The 15,252-nt window shown below is 35.1% G+C and overlaps 1 protein-coding gene across 5 annotated transcripts; it reads right to left on the bottom strand.

Moving 5' to 3' along the window:
• Nucleotides 1–641: 641 nt before the first annotated feature.
• On the bottom strand, nucleotides 642–14,764 carry rad17 (RAD17 checkpoint clamp loader component). Of its 5 annotated transcripts, none has more exons than XM_007237245.4 (17): nucleotides 14,622–14,764; nucleotides 13,185–13,335; nucleotides 11,786–12,043; nucleotides 11,560–11,643; nucleotides 10,438–10,600; nucleotides 9,415–9,551; nucleotides 9,224–9,276; nucleotides 8,998–9,123; nucleotides 7,543–7,612; nucleotides 7,343–7,454; nucleotides 5,142–5,339; nucleotides 4,955–5,049; nucleotides 4,577–4,723; nucleotides 3,179–3,325; nucleotides 2,952–3,072; nucleotides 2,294–2,351; nucleotides 642–1,986 (listed from the first exon to the last, which is right to left on the bottom strand). In XM_007237245.4, the coding sequence occupies exons 2-17, from the start codon at nucleotides 13,224–13,226 to the stop codon at nucleotides 1,740–1,742; spliced, it is 2,058 nt and encodes a 685-aa protein (XP_007237307.3). In that variant the 5' UTR covers nucleotides 13,227–13,335; nucleotides 14,622–14,764; the 3' UTR covers nucleotides 642–1,739. The 5 variants fall into 5 exon arrangements, with proteins under 5 accessions (XP_007237307.3, XP_022523980.2, XP_022523979.2 ...); XM_022668259.2 differs by lacking the exon at nucleotides 14,622–14,764 and adding an exon at nucleotides 14,399–14,423; XM_022668258.2 differs by lacking the exon at nucleotides 14,622–14,764 and adding an exon at nucleotides 14,391–14,414.
• Nucleotides 14,765–15,252: the final 488 nt, after the last annotated feature.

Below are 15,252 nucleotides of genomic sequence, written 5' to 3'. Positions count from 1 at the left end.
GATCATATAAAATTCTGAATTAATTTTTCACATAGCACCTGCAAAGATGACTTATTTATCACGTTTGACAAGTTTTGTAAAGTAAAAAAAAAAAAAAACATTTCCCCCCAACATTTATATTATTTCAGTACATAATGGTAAAATGCAACCAAAAGAAAAGACTCCCACTTGTGCTTATTATTTTTAGCATATATTCCTTTCTTCACAACTGTTGGAAAAATACATATTTTAAATGTACAAAATTACATAATAAGCACAAGTGGGAGTCCTTTCAGTCTTTTCAGACAAACTGACTGAAACTGAAATGGTCTCTTAATGTTTTCCAGAGCTAAACACGTTTTCAGTTAACACATGATTAGGACTTAGAAATAATAAAACAGCCAGGCCTTTCCACATGTATATACTACAGAATATGCACAAGTATGCATACAAAGTTTAAACGAAAATACTTTTTCAACCCCCGAATCAAATATGTAATGTTTTTACAAGCTTTAGATGGCCGTTTAATAAGCAGCCAAAAGAAATGCATGGCATAATGCAAAGCACTAAATCCTGGTACAAGAAGTGCTTGCATTATTATTATTGGATGGCTATTTTTAAAAGCATTAAACCAGTGAAAACAACAGACAAAGCAATTTGCAAAACCTATTTTTTATTGCAGTAACCTCTCCTGCTGAGGTGTGGCACAGAAAAAATATCTACAAATGTCCATCAGAATTATACTACAGTGAAAACAGCTGAAAGTTTGTATGAAAATACAACACAGGTATTCTTTTTATTGGGGAATTTTACAGACTTAACAAAATGTATGCCTAAAGTTTTGTGCAGTTTGGTGTAAAGCTTGGAATTAGGTACAGTGATTGTAAATGTAAGCAGACATCTGAAGAATTTAAATCACTCTACAAACTCAGTTACAGAAAGTTAATGTAGACAATACATTGTTTTATGTTTATTTAAGTTTTGAGAAGGCTTTTAATGAAGATGTCTGGTAAAACTGAATAAAAAAAGAAACATTTTCTTTAGCCACCAAACAATACTATATTTAAACGTATAGGCTCACTGATGACTTTGTATAGGAATGGAATGGACCGTGCTCAGACTACAGAATCAGATCTGTTGAGATGACTGCCCAGACTGTTATTTGCAAGTGTAAAGATTGCATTTGAGAGTCCACACATCAAATCAGACTGTAATTTTAAACCACCACCAAATGTGGTTTTGATCTTGTTTGCAATTGGATTTCACACAGTTTCTGGCTGTTCAGACTAACAATATTAATCTGGATAGAATTAAGATATGCCAAAATGAGATTTGTGCTGGCAATCTCTACAGAGCCACAGTGACCCCTGGGTTATCCATCGTATCTTTATACTGAACCCATTCACATCAAACCCATTTCAAATGGCTTTGCTTTGTATATCTCAGGCCCTGAATTACGCACACATGTTGAAATATCTGTAATATCCCGCTTTAAGAGTTCTATATAAATGACTTAAGCACAACAAAGAGGAACACAAACATCAAGCGAACCTGGACAAAAATGACAGGACAAAACTTTTCCATTTGTGTGGAAGCAAATAAATATTAGAAAATGTCCTAATATTAATAATAATTCACATTATAAAAACAACAACCAAAACCCAGTGTGATTCACAAACACAGAAGACAGCAGAGCCAGGTCTCCTCAAGGCAGCTATGGCAGTGTGAATAAGTCTGGGGAAACTGCAGCATGTGATTGGTCAGTCACTGTCATACTCCTCGATTAGGAGCTCCTCTTCGTCCAGTAAGGCTTCGGTAGTGGTCGGCTGTGGTTGGCTGGCAGGGAGGTCTGTTCCTGGCTCCTGGTTGCTCTGGAGTGCTGGTTCTGCTGTGGGATCCCCAGAGGATGAGCTGGTTCCTGGCTTAATGGTTTGGGTGCTGTCCTCGTTTTCACTGTCAAAATCCAGAGCACCAGGGTCTTTGTCGCCAAGGGCTTCAAGTTTTAATCTGAAAAGAGTCGGATTCAGTTCAGTTTATTACATAAAGCAGCATGAAGTACTGAGAGTGATTGATGGTGATACAGCTGTGGTGATTTGTGGACAGTTCTGATTAAGTGTTTTTTAAGTGTCTATTGTGCAGTGTTGTGTCCAGCTCTGGGAGGATGATGAATGAAAGTTAAACCCAACATATGTTCTCCTATCATTTGTTTTTAAAATGAGCTCATTCTCAATGAGAACAAAAGTCTGAACAGGTTTAAACAGCCTGTATAATAAAGTCCAAGTGTCTGCTTGTTTCAGTTTTTGGCCTTACGTACCTGCCAGGAAATCTCTTGAGAGAGAGACTGCCAACGTCTTGGATGAAGGCTATCTGAGCTAAAAGACAGAGGAAATGAGAGAAGATATAAGTTTATACGGAGAGTGCCAGGGGGAAGTGTGTGTGTGTGTGTGTGTGTGTGTGTGTGTTGAATTTGAATGTTGTTTGCATATTCTTAAAACAAACAGAAGGACAGGTTCGGTCAGAGATGAATGGCTGATTCTTTAGGCAAGCAAAGGCAGGTCTTCACTTAAAATGTCCACAGGACTTTATTATAGTATGCAGTTATTAGAATAGACAGTGTTATATGTACACCTTTGCACCTTTGCCACTGAAGTGTTAAAAGATTATGCCTCATTATGTGCCTTACTGAATAGTTTGTAAATCACTGTCTGCCCCCAATCTTTACATTAACTGCTGATTAAAAATCAATACAATGTTATTGAAAATAGTATTGCAAAACTAAATATCACAATACTTTGATACTTAATCATAACAACAACAACAACAATAATAATGAAAATCCATCTTGGTAAATTACTGCTGTTTAAAAAAATATTTGAAACCTTTATACTTTAACTACTTAAAATGTAATTTTACCACAAAAATAACGGTCGTATTGCACCCTAGCGATCCTGTTGAACCCTACTGTACGGTACCTGGATTCCTCATAGTTTTGCTGAGCTTGGCAAGGTAGGGCACCAGTTCAGTCACAAGGTTGATGGGTGCCAGGCAGAAATTGATGAACAGGGACTGAGCTGATAGATAATTCTCACGGTACTGTATGTGGAAAAACCAAAGCAACAACACATACATTGACAATCCAGCAGAAAGCATTTAACAGTGTATTACTCTGGGAATTAATATTGTGGAACTTCTCCATTACCGTCTTGTTGATTTGGAGCCAGTGGGGTTTGTGAAGGGGCTTAAAGCCCACAGAGGACTGGCTAGTAGCTTGAGCGCGGGAGGAGTTGGAGTGGATAAGGCCCCTGGTGGCCACTGAAGATCCGTACTGCAGCATGGTGGACCTGGACTGGAGGGAGAGTGGACACCATGACTCAATCATGACTAATCACACAAAAAAAACACCTCATATCAAAATCTCAAAGGGTTTGATAATTAGCTGGAGGGAAAATTTAAATATTGCTGTTCTGTTATGCCCATCAGGACAAGAATATACTCATATGTTATTTACAATATTTATGAATCAGTGCAAAGCATGCAGTGTGACATCACACACTTGCCTTAAAATATGGGGGTCTTGTGATGTATGATACAGAAATGTAGTTTGCATAATAGTGGTGGTGATGTTTGGCCTTAAACACATTAACCTTTAAACTCTAGTGCAAAAATAGAGATGCCCAACAACAGTAGTAAAGGAAAAGAACTTCCAGCAGGTAACCCCACAGCTAAAGGGATTACTAAGCAGTAGTGATATGGGTGATATGGCCATAAAAATAATAATATCACAGTGGTTCAGGGTATTTTTTGATAATGACAAAACACTGAACATGAACATATATATATATATATATATATAATTTCAAGAAAAAACTACTGCAACTACTGTTAATAAGTAAAACTAGAAGTCAATGATTCTACATGTCATGATGTTAATTCACTCCATATAATTAGGACTGAAGTAAAATAAATGATAATGGACCTTCTAGTTTTTATATAATGAAAAATTGTTTGAATTTTCGTTTTGCAACAAACCGCAAAAAAAAAAAAAAAAAAAACTCTAATATTTAATAATTTCCTAATATTTCAGGGTATTTTAGGAAAACAATATAAAAAAACTGGGCACTATTGCACACCCCTACTGGGCAAGTGTTTTCCCTTTATTTAAAAAATAAAAATATATATCACAAAATTCTTGCCAAATAAAATTTCTTAGGAATGTTTTCAAATGAATTGTTTGTTTAATGGACTTTTTGAGCTTTATGATGCAACCTTAGGTACAATAATAATAATAATAATAATAATAATAATAATAATAATAATAATAATAATAAAGTGATTGTATAAAAAAAATCCAAATAGGTAAAAAAACATTGACAATATAGATATAAAAGGGCTCTTTTATCAGAATTTGTAGCAATAATGCATCAGAATTGGATTGGAACTAAAAAAAATGTGGATCAGCCCATCACTAATCAGGACATGTTGAATCACTGACTGGTGAAATATGCATGTAGTTCTACCAAATATTTAAGGAGGTTTTGTTAGGTACAGCTGAGCATGCCACTGTGTGTGATTGTTGCACTACTTCTAATTAACTCACACTCCACTCTGCTGTGAAGAAGTCTGCATCTGAGAGATACTCGCTGGCCCGCGCAACATCCTCCACATTCGAGAAGAAGTCCAGGTAGTTCTGGTGCAGGTAGAGGTTGAAAAATTCCCCAGACATGTGGGACCGCTCTATAACAATCTAAAGAGACATAAAAAGGCAGGAACAGGGTTAGAAATTATTTAATTACTTAATTTGACATTAGTTCAAATTTGACAAACTTTGTGGCATGATTTAGGTCTGCAGTTTGGGCAGTGGTAGCATTAGTACACATCAAATATGTCACAACTGATTTAGAAATAAAGAGAAAACTGCACATTTAATTTCAGTTTAAACTGCTTAGTGTGTGTGTGTGTTGGATGTGGTGCTTACTTCTGGGTCAACAAGTAGCCGGTCCCTCTGATGCTCTGCAAGGTGTGCTGGAATTTTGGGAACTTCAGAACCTTCATAACCTTCATAACCTTCACCTGAAATAATAACCACCATTGGTTAAAGTCTTAAAAACGCAACTTTTCATCATGGCATCTCAGCTATAAATAGACTGAAATATAAAACTTACGTTTACAGTAGAGGATCTTCCCCAGAGCTCTGAAGAGAAAGAGCGATGCATCTTTTCCTCCAATCGCAGGGCTGTCCTCTAGTTTGTCAGTAGATTTAGTGGCTCGACTCCTCCCTCTGGCCCTGGTTGGAGCTTTGGCAGCAGATGCAGCGGACTTGCCCTTTTTAGAAGCCCAGAGGCCCTTTTCCAAAGAGTTGTCTGGGAATTATGTCAGATTTACAGTTACCACAAAAACACTGTTTACAGACAGCACAGTCATATCTACATCACAGAACAGCATTTATATGCATTGGACATGTTATGGGTGCAAAACATAAATTGCTAACTGTGTTTATGTGGCTACAATAGCCTACAATCCATTTCTAGGATACCTTAAATAATAAAAAACATTCATTTTATTTACAGACTAAGAAAACACTGCAGACATGTTTTAGTCATTTCTGTAAATGATCAGCCATCTGTCTCATAATTAAAAAAGGATTAGCTTAGCAAATCAGAGGACTTCACCTAGCATGATCGCTAATATTCTTTTTCCATACAGTATACAATTCAATCTGTCTGACTAAAGCTTCGCTTACAGTTAAAACGTTTAGATGAGAATTATGTCAATAAAAACATAAAAGATTTTATACTAGCTAGATAGCTATCTTGTGAAAGTAGCTATCAAGATTGATACACAATGCTTTTGCCGGATTATGCATTTTACAGAATCCTGTGGTGTTGGTTCTAGGGCTCACCTTCTAAGCTAGCCTCTAATACAGATAGGAGTCTTAGTTAGTTAGACAATGTTATCTAACAGACTAACCACCAATACAACATAGCCTGTTAGCTGTTAGCTGTTATTGGTCTGTTATAGGTAACAGCCTAACCACTATCAACAAAGCAAAGACACGGTCCTTGTTTGAAAATAACCCTATTGTAACCTCTTTCGGGTATCATTATATATCTTTCTATCCTAGATGAGCAAATATTTGGGTCTTTAAATTAAGGTCATACAGCAAATAATTTTAATTAGTCTTTAAATCAAGGCATGCTTATGGTTCCTCAAAAAGGTTTTAAAGCATTGCATTTACACTCAAATAAAAAAAACAATTAATAGTACTCATTTCAGCCTCATTTCTTCCAAAACCACTCACAACTAAAGCTGTATGGTTAATTTAAATGAAATTATACTTTTTAAGTATTGTTTTACTGTTGCATTTTTTAATGGGATAATTGAGCTGCCAGACAGAGTCTCAGGAGAGATTTGTGCTTTTGTCATTTTGTGAACTGAAATATTTGAGGTAATTTTTGCATCTTGTTCAAAATAAAAGCTGCTTGTAATGCTGAAGGGAGCTGCTTGATATTCTTTAAAAAAAAAAGCTTGGTTTTAAGTTTAAATGTGCTTGTACGGTTTGGACTCCCTTAAAAATAAATGTAAATGAAACATATAATGTATGTTTTATAGATTTAAATTGTTCTGGTTGTTACTATTTTGGCAGAAATAATAACTGAATAAACTTTTAGATTTATGTAAGAACTATTGCACAACCCTACTTGCAACCTTTACTTTTTATCTAATTCTGGGCAGCATCTAACATTTCTTTTGATAATAGATTGTCGATTATTAATAAAATAAAATAGATTACAAATAGACAATTAAAATGTTTACATGCACAATTACCCCACAGTTACGTATATTTTATTACGATCATTATTTAAGAACACAAAAGTGTATGTAATGTAAATATACACTTGGCTGTGACCTTGAAAAAGGCTTTAACTGCTGCTACCTTTAAGGTGGAACGGAAAACTCACTTAAAGCACTTTGGCAGGCTTCATTTAAAACTGCTGGTCAAGCTACCACAGTTAAGGTGGAAGTGAAAACATGGGGGGAAATGCAAACGCTATCTTTTTCTTTAAACGTGATTGAGAATTTACTAAGAATGAGACATGTCTTTCACCCACGGCTCCAACATGCATCCAGTTTAAAGGTGCTTTACTGCCACGACTTTGGTTGGCTTTCTGTCCCACATTAGGGGGTAGCATCTGTACTTGTGTGTATAAAACCCAAGTAGACCCCATTCTTATTACACTCAAAACAAACTAGAGCCACACAAATCACACTGACATATCAGGTGTGCACTGAAATCAGATCATAAAGATCATTAAAAATAACTGAGGGTACACCGGGTAGACTGAGAGTGAGAATTTATACCCACCAGTGAAAGAAGAAAACTGCAGGCTGTTGATGGCACTGCGGATGTCCCCCGAGCTTCCGGAACACAGCTGGTCCAGCACAGTCTTATCAGGCACAGAGATCCTACCTGCATTCTAAAACATCAAACACGGACAAGGTTAACAGACTGAAGTTTTATACAGAGCTCAAAAAATGATCAGTAAACCCTTCGTTTGTTGTTACCTTGCTCGCTTCGATAGATGCAATACGACTCAGCACCTTCATCATGCTGGTAGGGGCTACAGGGTTAAAGCTGGAAAAGATGGAGGAGGGTTAAAAGAATGAGTCTAAAATTAGATTAAATAGCGAGATAGCTAGCTAGCTAGCTAGCTAGCTAGCTAGCTAGCTAGATAGATAGATAGATAGATAGATAGATAGATAGATAGATAGATAGATAGATAGATAGATAGATAGATAGATAGATAGATAGATAGATAGATAGATAGATAGATAGATAGATAGATAGATAGATAGATAGATAGATAGATAGATAGATAGATAGATAGATAGATAGATAGATAGATAGATAGATAGCGAGATAGATAGATAGATAGATAGCGAGATAGCGAGATAGATAGATAGATAGATAGATAGCGAGATAGATAGCGAGATAGATAGATAGATAGATAGATAGATAGATAGATAGATAGATAGATAGATAGATAGATAGATAGATAGATAGATAGATAGATAGATGAACAGAAACCTTTAAGATAGTAAAATAAATCACACATATGTTATTACTGGAATGCACATATATTTTTAAGTTTAAAAAAAAAAAAAAAAAAAAAACAACCTTTTATGCTTGACAAAATCAAATCAAAATTTAACACTTTAACACTTAGGAAGTTTTGCCCAAAAAACTAAATTGAAAGTCCCTGTAGTGATGTAATAGCAATTACCACAGATAACATGGCTACACTTTTATGTCTAAATGTTTTGTGGACATAGCTTTTAATAAATGTATATAAAAGCTTGAAAGTCATATTTACAACTAAGGTAAGTAAGACTCTTTCTACATTAGGTCCTACCCAACAGCATTAGCTGACATTGGGTCCTATTTAAGAGCACTAGTTAATATTAAGTCCTATGTACCAGCACTAGCTAACATTTCTGGAGAACATTAGGTCCTATCGAACAGCACTAGTTATTAAGTCCTATCTAACTGTACTAGCTCATTTTAGGTCATATCTATCAGCACTAGCAAATATTAGGTCCTAACTAACTGCACTAGCTAACATTTCTAAAGTATATTGCTTTGGCTTTGCTTCTTGTTTGATCATTCTGTTAGGAGTTGGGATTAACTCATTTTTCTTTTACTGGTTTTACAGAGCAAGATTCTGATTGGTTCTACCTGAGCTTGTATGTCTTCCTGCTTATACATATAGAGTCAGTGCAGTGTAGCAAGTGTGGTTTATTTTAATTAGCAGATAAACACAATTAGATATTTTTGTTGTTGGGAACATGTGTTGTAAATTTTCCAGTTATCAAATGTAGTGTCAGTTTAAGTTGTACAGCCAATTAATGCCAATTGTGCCAATTAATGTTTAATACTTTACTAATATATGGAGAGTTTCTCCTAGGTGACATTCTGTCTACACTCATGCTGCAGTTTTATGTAATAATAATGATAATTACCTGATGTGGTGGATGCCCAGCTCCTGCTGTATGTCCTTAGGGAAGAGCAGCCTGGAACTGGTGTCTCCACTTAGACTGTCAGACACGATGAAGACTAACGGACATTTGCCTGTCTTTACAAAACGCCTGCAGGGGAGAGAGAAAGCATATTTCACATGGCCCTGGTTCTTTATCCACTAATCCCTGCTCACCGAAAGAGTTCAGTACTTCTAAATCAACTTCTTACCTGAGAATATCATGCAAACATCCTGGCTGCCTATAGAACTGGTTTGGAAAATCCTGTATGGACACAGATTGAGGAGTTAAAAATAAGAGAAGTAGTGAGATGAAAGACATTTTGACTGATTGTGTTACTCCATTGTTTGGATATATAGTATATACTCATTATTGTTACTGTAAAGGTGTGGGGCAGTATACCTCTACAAGGATGGCCTTTCTGTTTTGTGACTGGGTGTCTCCAGTCATTTGGAGACGGTTGTACTTGTTAGCTCTGAGCAGGAACTCCTGGAAGGCTCCCGTCTGTGAGCTCCCATGGAAGCTGTTAAACCTGGAGGCTGAAAAAGACAGTAACAAACCAAGGCCAAGAATATGAAATATTTATAGAATTTGGAGAAGTTTATAATTGGTCATTAATAATTCTATTATTGATTTTAAAAAATCTAAACGTCATTAAATAATGATATTAAAGTGGTATTGTTACCAGGAAAAGTGACAAAAAAGAAGATAAATGTGTTAATAAGACACTGTAGATTTGGTGGTTACATTTTGTATTGGGTTCACAAATACCTCCTGACCCAGCAGTACCAGATTGAACACAAATGTCTAATTATCCCTAGTTTAACTACATGCCCTCATCAAATGTCTCATCAAATGTCACATCAAATGTTACCACTGATAGCCTTGTAGTCAGCCACTGCCTGTGAGTTTTCCAACAAAATAAACAATTTCATCCACATTGGTCTGGTTCATTCTTTTACAAAGTCACATCAGTGATTTTACAATAATAAATAAAACATTTATTTTTAGTGTTATAAGCACTAAAAGAATCTTTGAAATAAATAAAAAAAATAACAGAACTATAAGGAATTACAAACCTACAAGTCAGTCAGATTTAAACATTGTACTGCCTTGTCCCAAATTTTACAGTAGAATTTATAGTTTGGGTTAAAAGAATAAGACACTTGTTCCATCAAACCATTTTCCATTAAATTGTATGACAATATAGTTAAAGTGGGATACTATTTTATTCTGGAAATATTATCAATTTAGGTGAACCATTAAATGCTGTTAAAGGGTTTAGTTGGGAATCAACCACAAACACACAGAGGAAGATAATACTACTGTACTGACAGCCAGGGGGCTTAAGGACATTGAAATATAGTAAAGAAATTGATAATGAACCAAATTAACCCCTTTGCACTGGAACCATAGCGAGGATACCTGGGTCGAAGCTCTGTCTGAAAGAGTCGTCAGTCCTGTACTCTGAGGCAGTGTTTGGGTTTGACCACTCCTGGATCTGGAAACCCAAATCTTTAGCCAAGACGTGAACTGTGGCCGTCTTTCCACAGCCAGATGGGCCGGTCAGTAACAGAACAGCACCACCCTGTGGAGACATTTGAGCAGCAAAATTACCTGCTATATCATATATATATTCAGAGATGTAAACGTATGTATTCTGTATACTTTGTATATAACTGTACAAAGAGACCACATAAAACCACATACAGCCTCTTAAAAGGAATGATTTTTGAATGTGTATAAATATTTAAAAGTAAAGTACCAGTCAAAAGTTTGGACAGACCTTCTTAACTGTTTTTTTCCCTACATTGTAAATGAATACTCAAGTCATGAAGGGACACCTAAGGGATCATGTAGTAACTTAGTGTTAAACAAACCAAAATCTCTTATCTGAACTGTTACCTTGTGGTTTTTGAGGCTGGTAACACTGATTAACTTATCCTGTGCAACAGAGGGAACTCTTGTTTATCCTTTCTGGCAGTGGTCTATGGGACTGCACTTGAGGATTCATTCAAATACTTGAAAAATTTCAGACCTTCATTTTCATTTCAAGTATTTTTTTTTCTTCATTTAGTTGAGTAGTTCTTGTCATAATATGAATTAGATCATTATTCAAATAGAGCTATTCACTGTATACCTGTAACTCTACCTCTTCACAACTTTACAACTGATGCTCTTAAATACATTAAAAGGCAAGCAATTTAAGTAATGAACTCTTGATGAGTTCAGCACAGCTGTTAACTGAAAGCCAATCTAAGTGACTCTACCTCATAAAGCTGTCTACATCATACCTGTGCAAAGCTGTCACTCTAAGCAAGAGGCGCTATTTTACATAATCTAAAATATAAAACATTCTGGTTTGAATGTTATTAATCTAAAATGAAGAACACTTTTAACTGTATATTTTAAAAATAAGTCTCAAATGGTAAAAGCTTAGTATTTCTAGTGATATTATTCAACTATTGTGTAAACAGTTCAGTCAGATCTGTGTTTTCAAAATAATTAATCAAACAGGATCCTCCTGAATCCAGGCCTCCAACACACCTTGTTTTCACTCCTCAAATCCAACTGAACCCTTAGCCAACTCTCAACTTCCTCGACTTTCTTTTTGTGGACTGCCAGCTCAGCCTGAAGCAGAGGGTAGACAAACATCAGTTAAATAATAAAATATTTAAAAATGACAACTAAGGCACAGAAATTTAACAATCAGTAAAAATAAACAAAGCTTAAAACAATCCAGTTGACTGCTACATACTGTATATTTTCATACCTGAGACTGAGGGACATGCACATCCACCCAGGGTTCATCTTGGTCCTCCTGTGAGGTTTGTCTACTGGAAAAGAACTGTGGTTTGGAAGCTGGAGGATCTCCCTTTCTCTTCCTGGGCCTCTTCCCACTGACAGCCGCACTAGAAGGGCAAGTTTTGGGCTTACTTTCAGCTGCAAGTGCTCCTTTTGTGGAGGAGAAACTGTTCAGTCCAGAGCCCCCCAGAAGATCCCCAAAGGATGGTTGTACCCAGCTGCTTAACTAAAGGAAAAAAAATAAACAGAACACATGACATCAACAGCATAAAATTATCTGTTTGTTTCTTAAGTAGTCATGAGAACTCAGGAGCAGTTAAAGAGGTGACTGCATTGTTTCTGGGAGAATAACTCAAAATACATGGGTAATTTCTGTGGAATTTGTATGCTGAGTTTAGTGAAAAGCTTAATGAGACATGAATAATTTACAACAATGAATTTTATTTGCAAAATGTTAAGAATTGTAGCAAGAAGTATGAATATAGAAAACTTCAATGTTTACAAAAGTGGCTTTTTTGTGTCTTGGGAACAACACCTTGCCCCTGATTGGCCCATTAAACTGTAATACTATATGTAGGTCAGGGAGGTTCATCAAATTAGTGTTTTAATGCAATTTTTATAACTGTACATTTCAGAAGCTGCAAGAGGGAATCCAGTAGATGGATTTTTGCTTCTGTCAAAAAAAAAAAATAATAATAATAATAATAATATTATTGTTATTTTATATATATATATATATATATATATATATATATATATATATATATATATACATATATATATATACATATACATATATATATATATATATATACATATACATATACATATATATATATATATATATATATATATATATATATATATGTATATATATATATATATATATATATATATATATATCGTAAAATATATATATATATATATATATATATATATATATATATATAAAATTGAGACTGTAATTGAGAGGGGCTCATATATTTAATATATAGTTAAATACTTTTGAGTAATGATGCAAGATATCCACTCATCCTGATTCATCAAGTACAGTGCCAATCGTGTATTTTTTCGGCATTGATTTGACCCAATATTTAATAAGATCATCCAATTAAATAACAATTAAACAAATTACAGAATATAAGTTTACATTTGTTTACTGATATTGCAGGAATTATTGCTACTTTGGCTGAAGCTGAAGAGTTAAGAAACCCTTAACAATCAAATGGTAATAAATCTACATTAATTCTACAGAAAGGTGTTAAACTTGCATGCATGCAAAAGGGCACAAGGTAAGACCTTCATGGTTCAGCCAGTTTATCCAGCATGCTCCTTATGTTTAAACAACACTAAGGAGTGAAACATACTTTACTAGAGGAGGCTTTTCCTCTGAGAGACAGTTTTGACATTATCAGCTCTTCCCATTCACACAGCTGAACTACTTAGTACAGCGCTGGCGAAGAAAACCAGAGCATCTCATAATGGACAGCAGCTTCTTTCCACCTCAAACGCACAGTCCTGCAGAGAGACATAGAGTATCAAAAATCAGACGCATTATTACACAGTCTATCAAGTCAAGAGTCAATTTAAGAGGCTTTTATTGTCATTACATCTGAGTATAGGTACACAGTGTAATGAAATTACGTTCCTCCGGAACCATAGTGTAACATGGAACAACAAGCAATAGACAACATAACGTGCAAGAGTGACGACAGTGCAACATAAAACCATTTCCATTTAATCCTAATTAGGCAAAAGGACCTAAAATATTAAGTTGGAAAATAATATTTACAGACATAATTCCTGATTCAATGAGAAGTTAAGATGTGCCAGGCAAAAAACCTCTACATTAACTAGCCAGCTGTACAGAAAATTGGATTTAAAAAAATATTTTTTCCCATTTTTTTTTTGTAATACAGTGTACAAGAAAAGTTTATAATTTTTTTCAATTTTATTTTTTTTATCTCTGCCCCACACAATCAGAATTTTCAATTCATTTTTTTGTATTTTGCCAGTTGTATTATACCATTAGATTTGTGTTACAAGATACAAAAGGGGACAAATCAGAAAATCAAGAAAATAATAAACTTTATAAAATGCTGTATGCAAAAGGCCGAAGTGAAAATTTTTATGAAATTGGATGAAAACCTATTTATTCTTTACTATACTGAATGGAAAAAAAAGTTCTAACTTATACGCAATTTTCTATTTTCAAATTTAGCTTGATACGGTCAAAAAAATAGACTGCAACCTATAAACGTTACACCCACCAGTTAGCTTGTGATTCAATGCGAAGTAAAAGATGTGTCAGGTCTAAAAACCTAGTTAGCTGTGTATCTGTAGCTGTATATTTATGATAAGTTAGTTTAATACATAGTTAGAGTATTATGGGGCGAGTCTACAACTCGAAAGTAAAACTATAACAGTGGGTTAGGTTAGATAAAACAAAAAACAGACTAAGTTAAACAGCTAAAATGAACATTAAAAGGTCGACAGTAGGTTAATTCTTATACAAATTAAACTTAATTAGAAGCTAGAACTATCGTTAGAGTTTGAGAACTGTCAGAAAATACCAATAAACCTCTCTAAAAACTCCATAAAGCAGGCAAACCCCCACTTTCAGCAGCAGCTCTGTTTACACTTGAACCTAAACTCCGCCACTGACCGTTACGAACTCCTACGAGCTACAATATGCTAAGCTAATGCTAAACTAATGCTAAGCTAACCTGTTTTTATAGACTTTTCGGCAAATAAACAGCAAATACACAGCACACACTCAGTTTAAACTAAGGCCCCGATCTCACCTGGGTCATTTCACAGCGAATATATCTCTCCAACGCCGTAGTTTAACCCGCTTCTCTCAGCAAGCGCAACTTTAGCCGCTTAGCTTAGCATTCCCTTTAAAGTGTGCAGCAGCCGAGCCGGTTAATGCAGAGCCTCCCCACTCCATATCCCCCCATTATATCAGCAAAACCGCAGTGGACCGATAGAGGGAGCCCGCCAGTGAGTTTAAAATGAATGGGGGTGAATGGAGCTAAACGGCTAAAACTAAAATTAACAATGCTGTCTTTCTAGTTATATACAATATTACTTTAATTCCGGAAAGCAAAATCGAATATTTAGCTAAAACAGTACAGAAAACGTTTCTGTATTTTTATATTTTTAAACAACAAACTGGTTTTAGGAATCAAAGGCGCTAGCATTACTGCTACAGTGAACTGATTGGTTGATGAGCTGATCATGTTTAAAAGGTTTATAACTGGAGTTAAGAGGTAAAGTTGAAGTGAAGGTAGAGGTAGAGTTGGTATACAGTGAATAGCCCTATTTGAGTAATGTTCTAATCTATATTATCAAATAACAATTATCTCTTCAGTACTAAAACTTTTGTTATTCTTTTATGTTGCGGGATGTATTATAATTTAGAGCACAATTACA

Source organism: Astyanax mexicanus, chromosome 22 (assembly GCF_023375975.1).
Source record: "Astyanax mexicanus isolate ESR-SI-001 chromosome 22, AstMex3_surface, whole genome shotgun sequence".
NCBI lineage: Eukaryota > Metazoa > Chordata > Actinopteri > Characiformes > Acestrorhamphidae > Astyanax > Astyanax mexicanus.
Note: the sequence above shows the minus strand (reverse complement) of the source record. Positions and strands in the feature narration are given on the sequence as shown.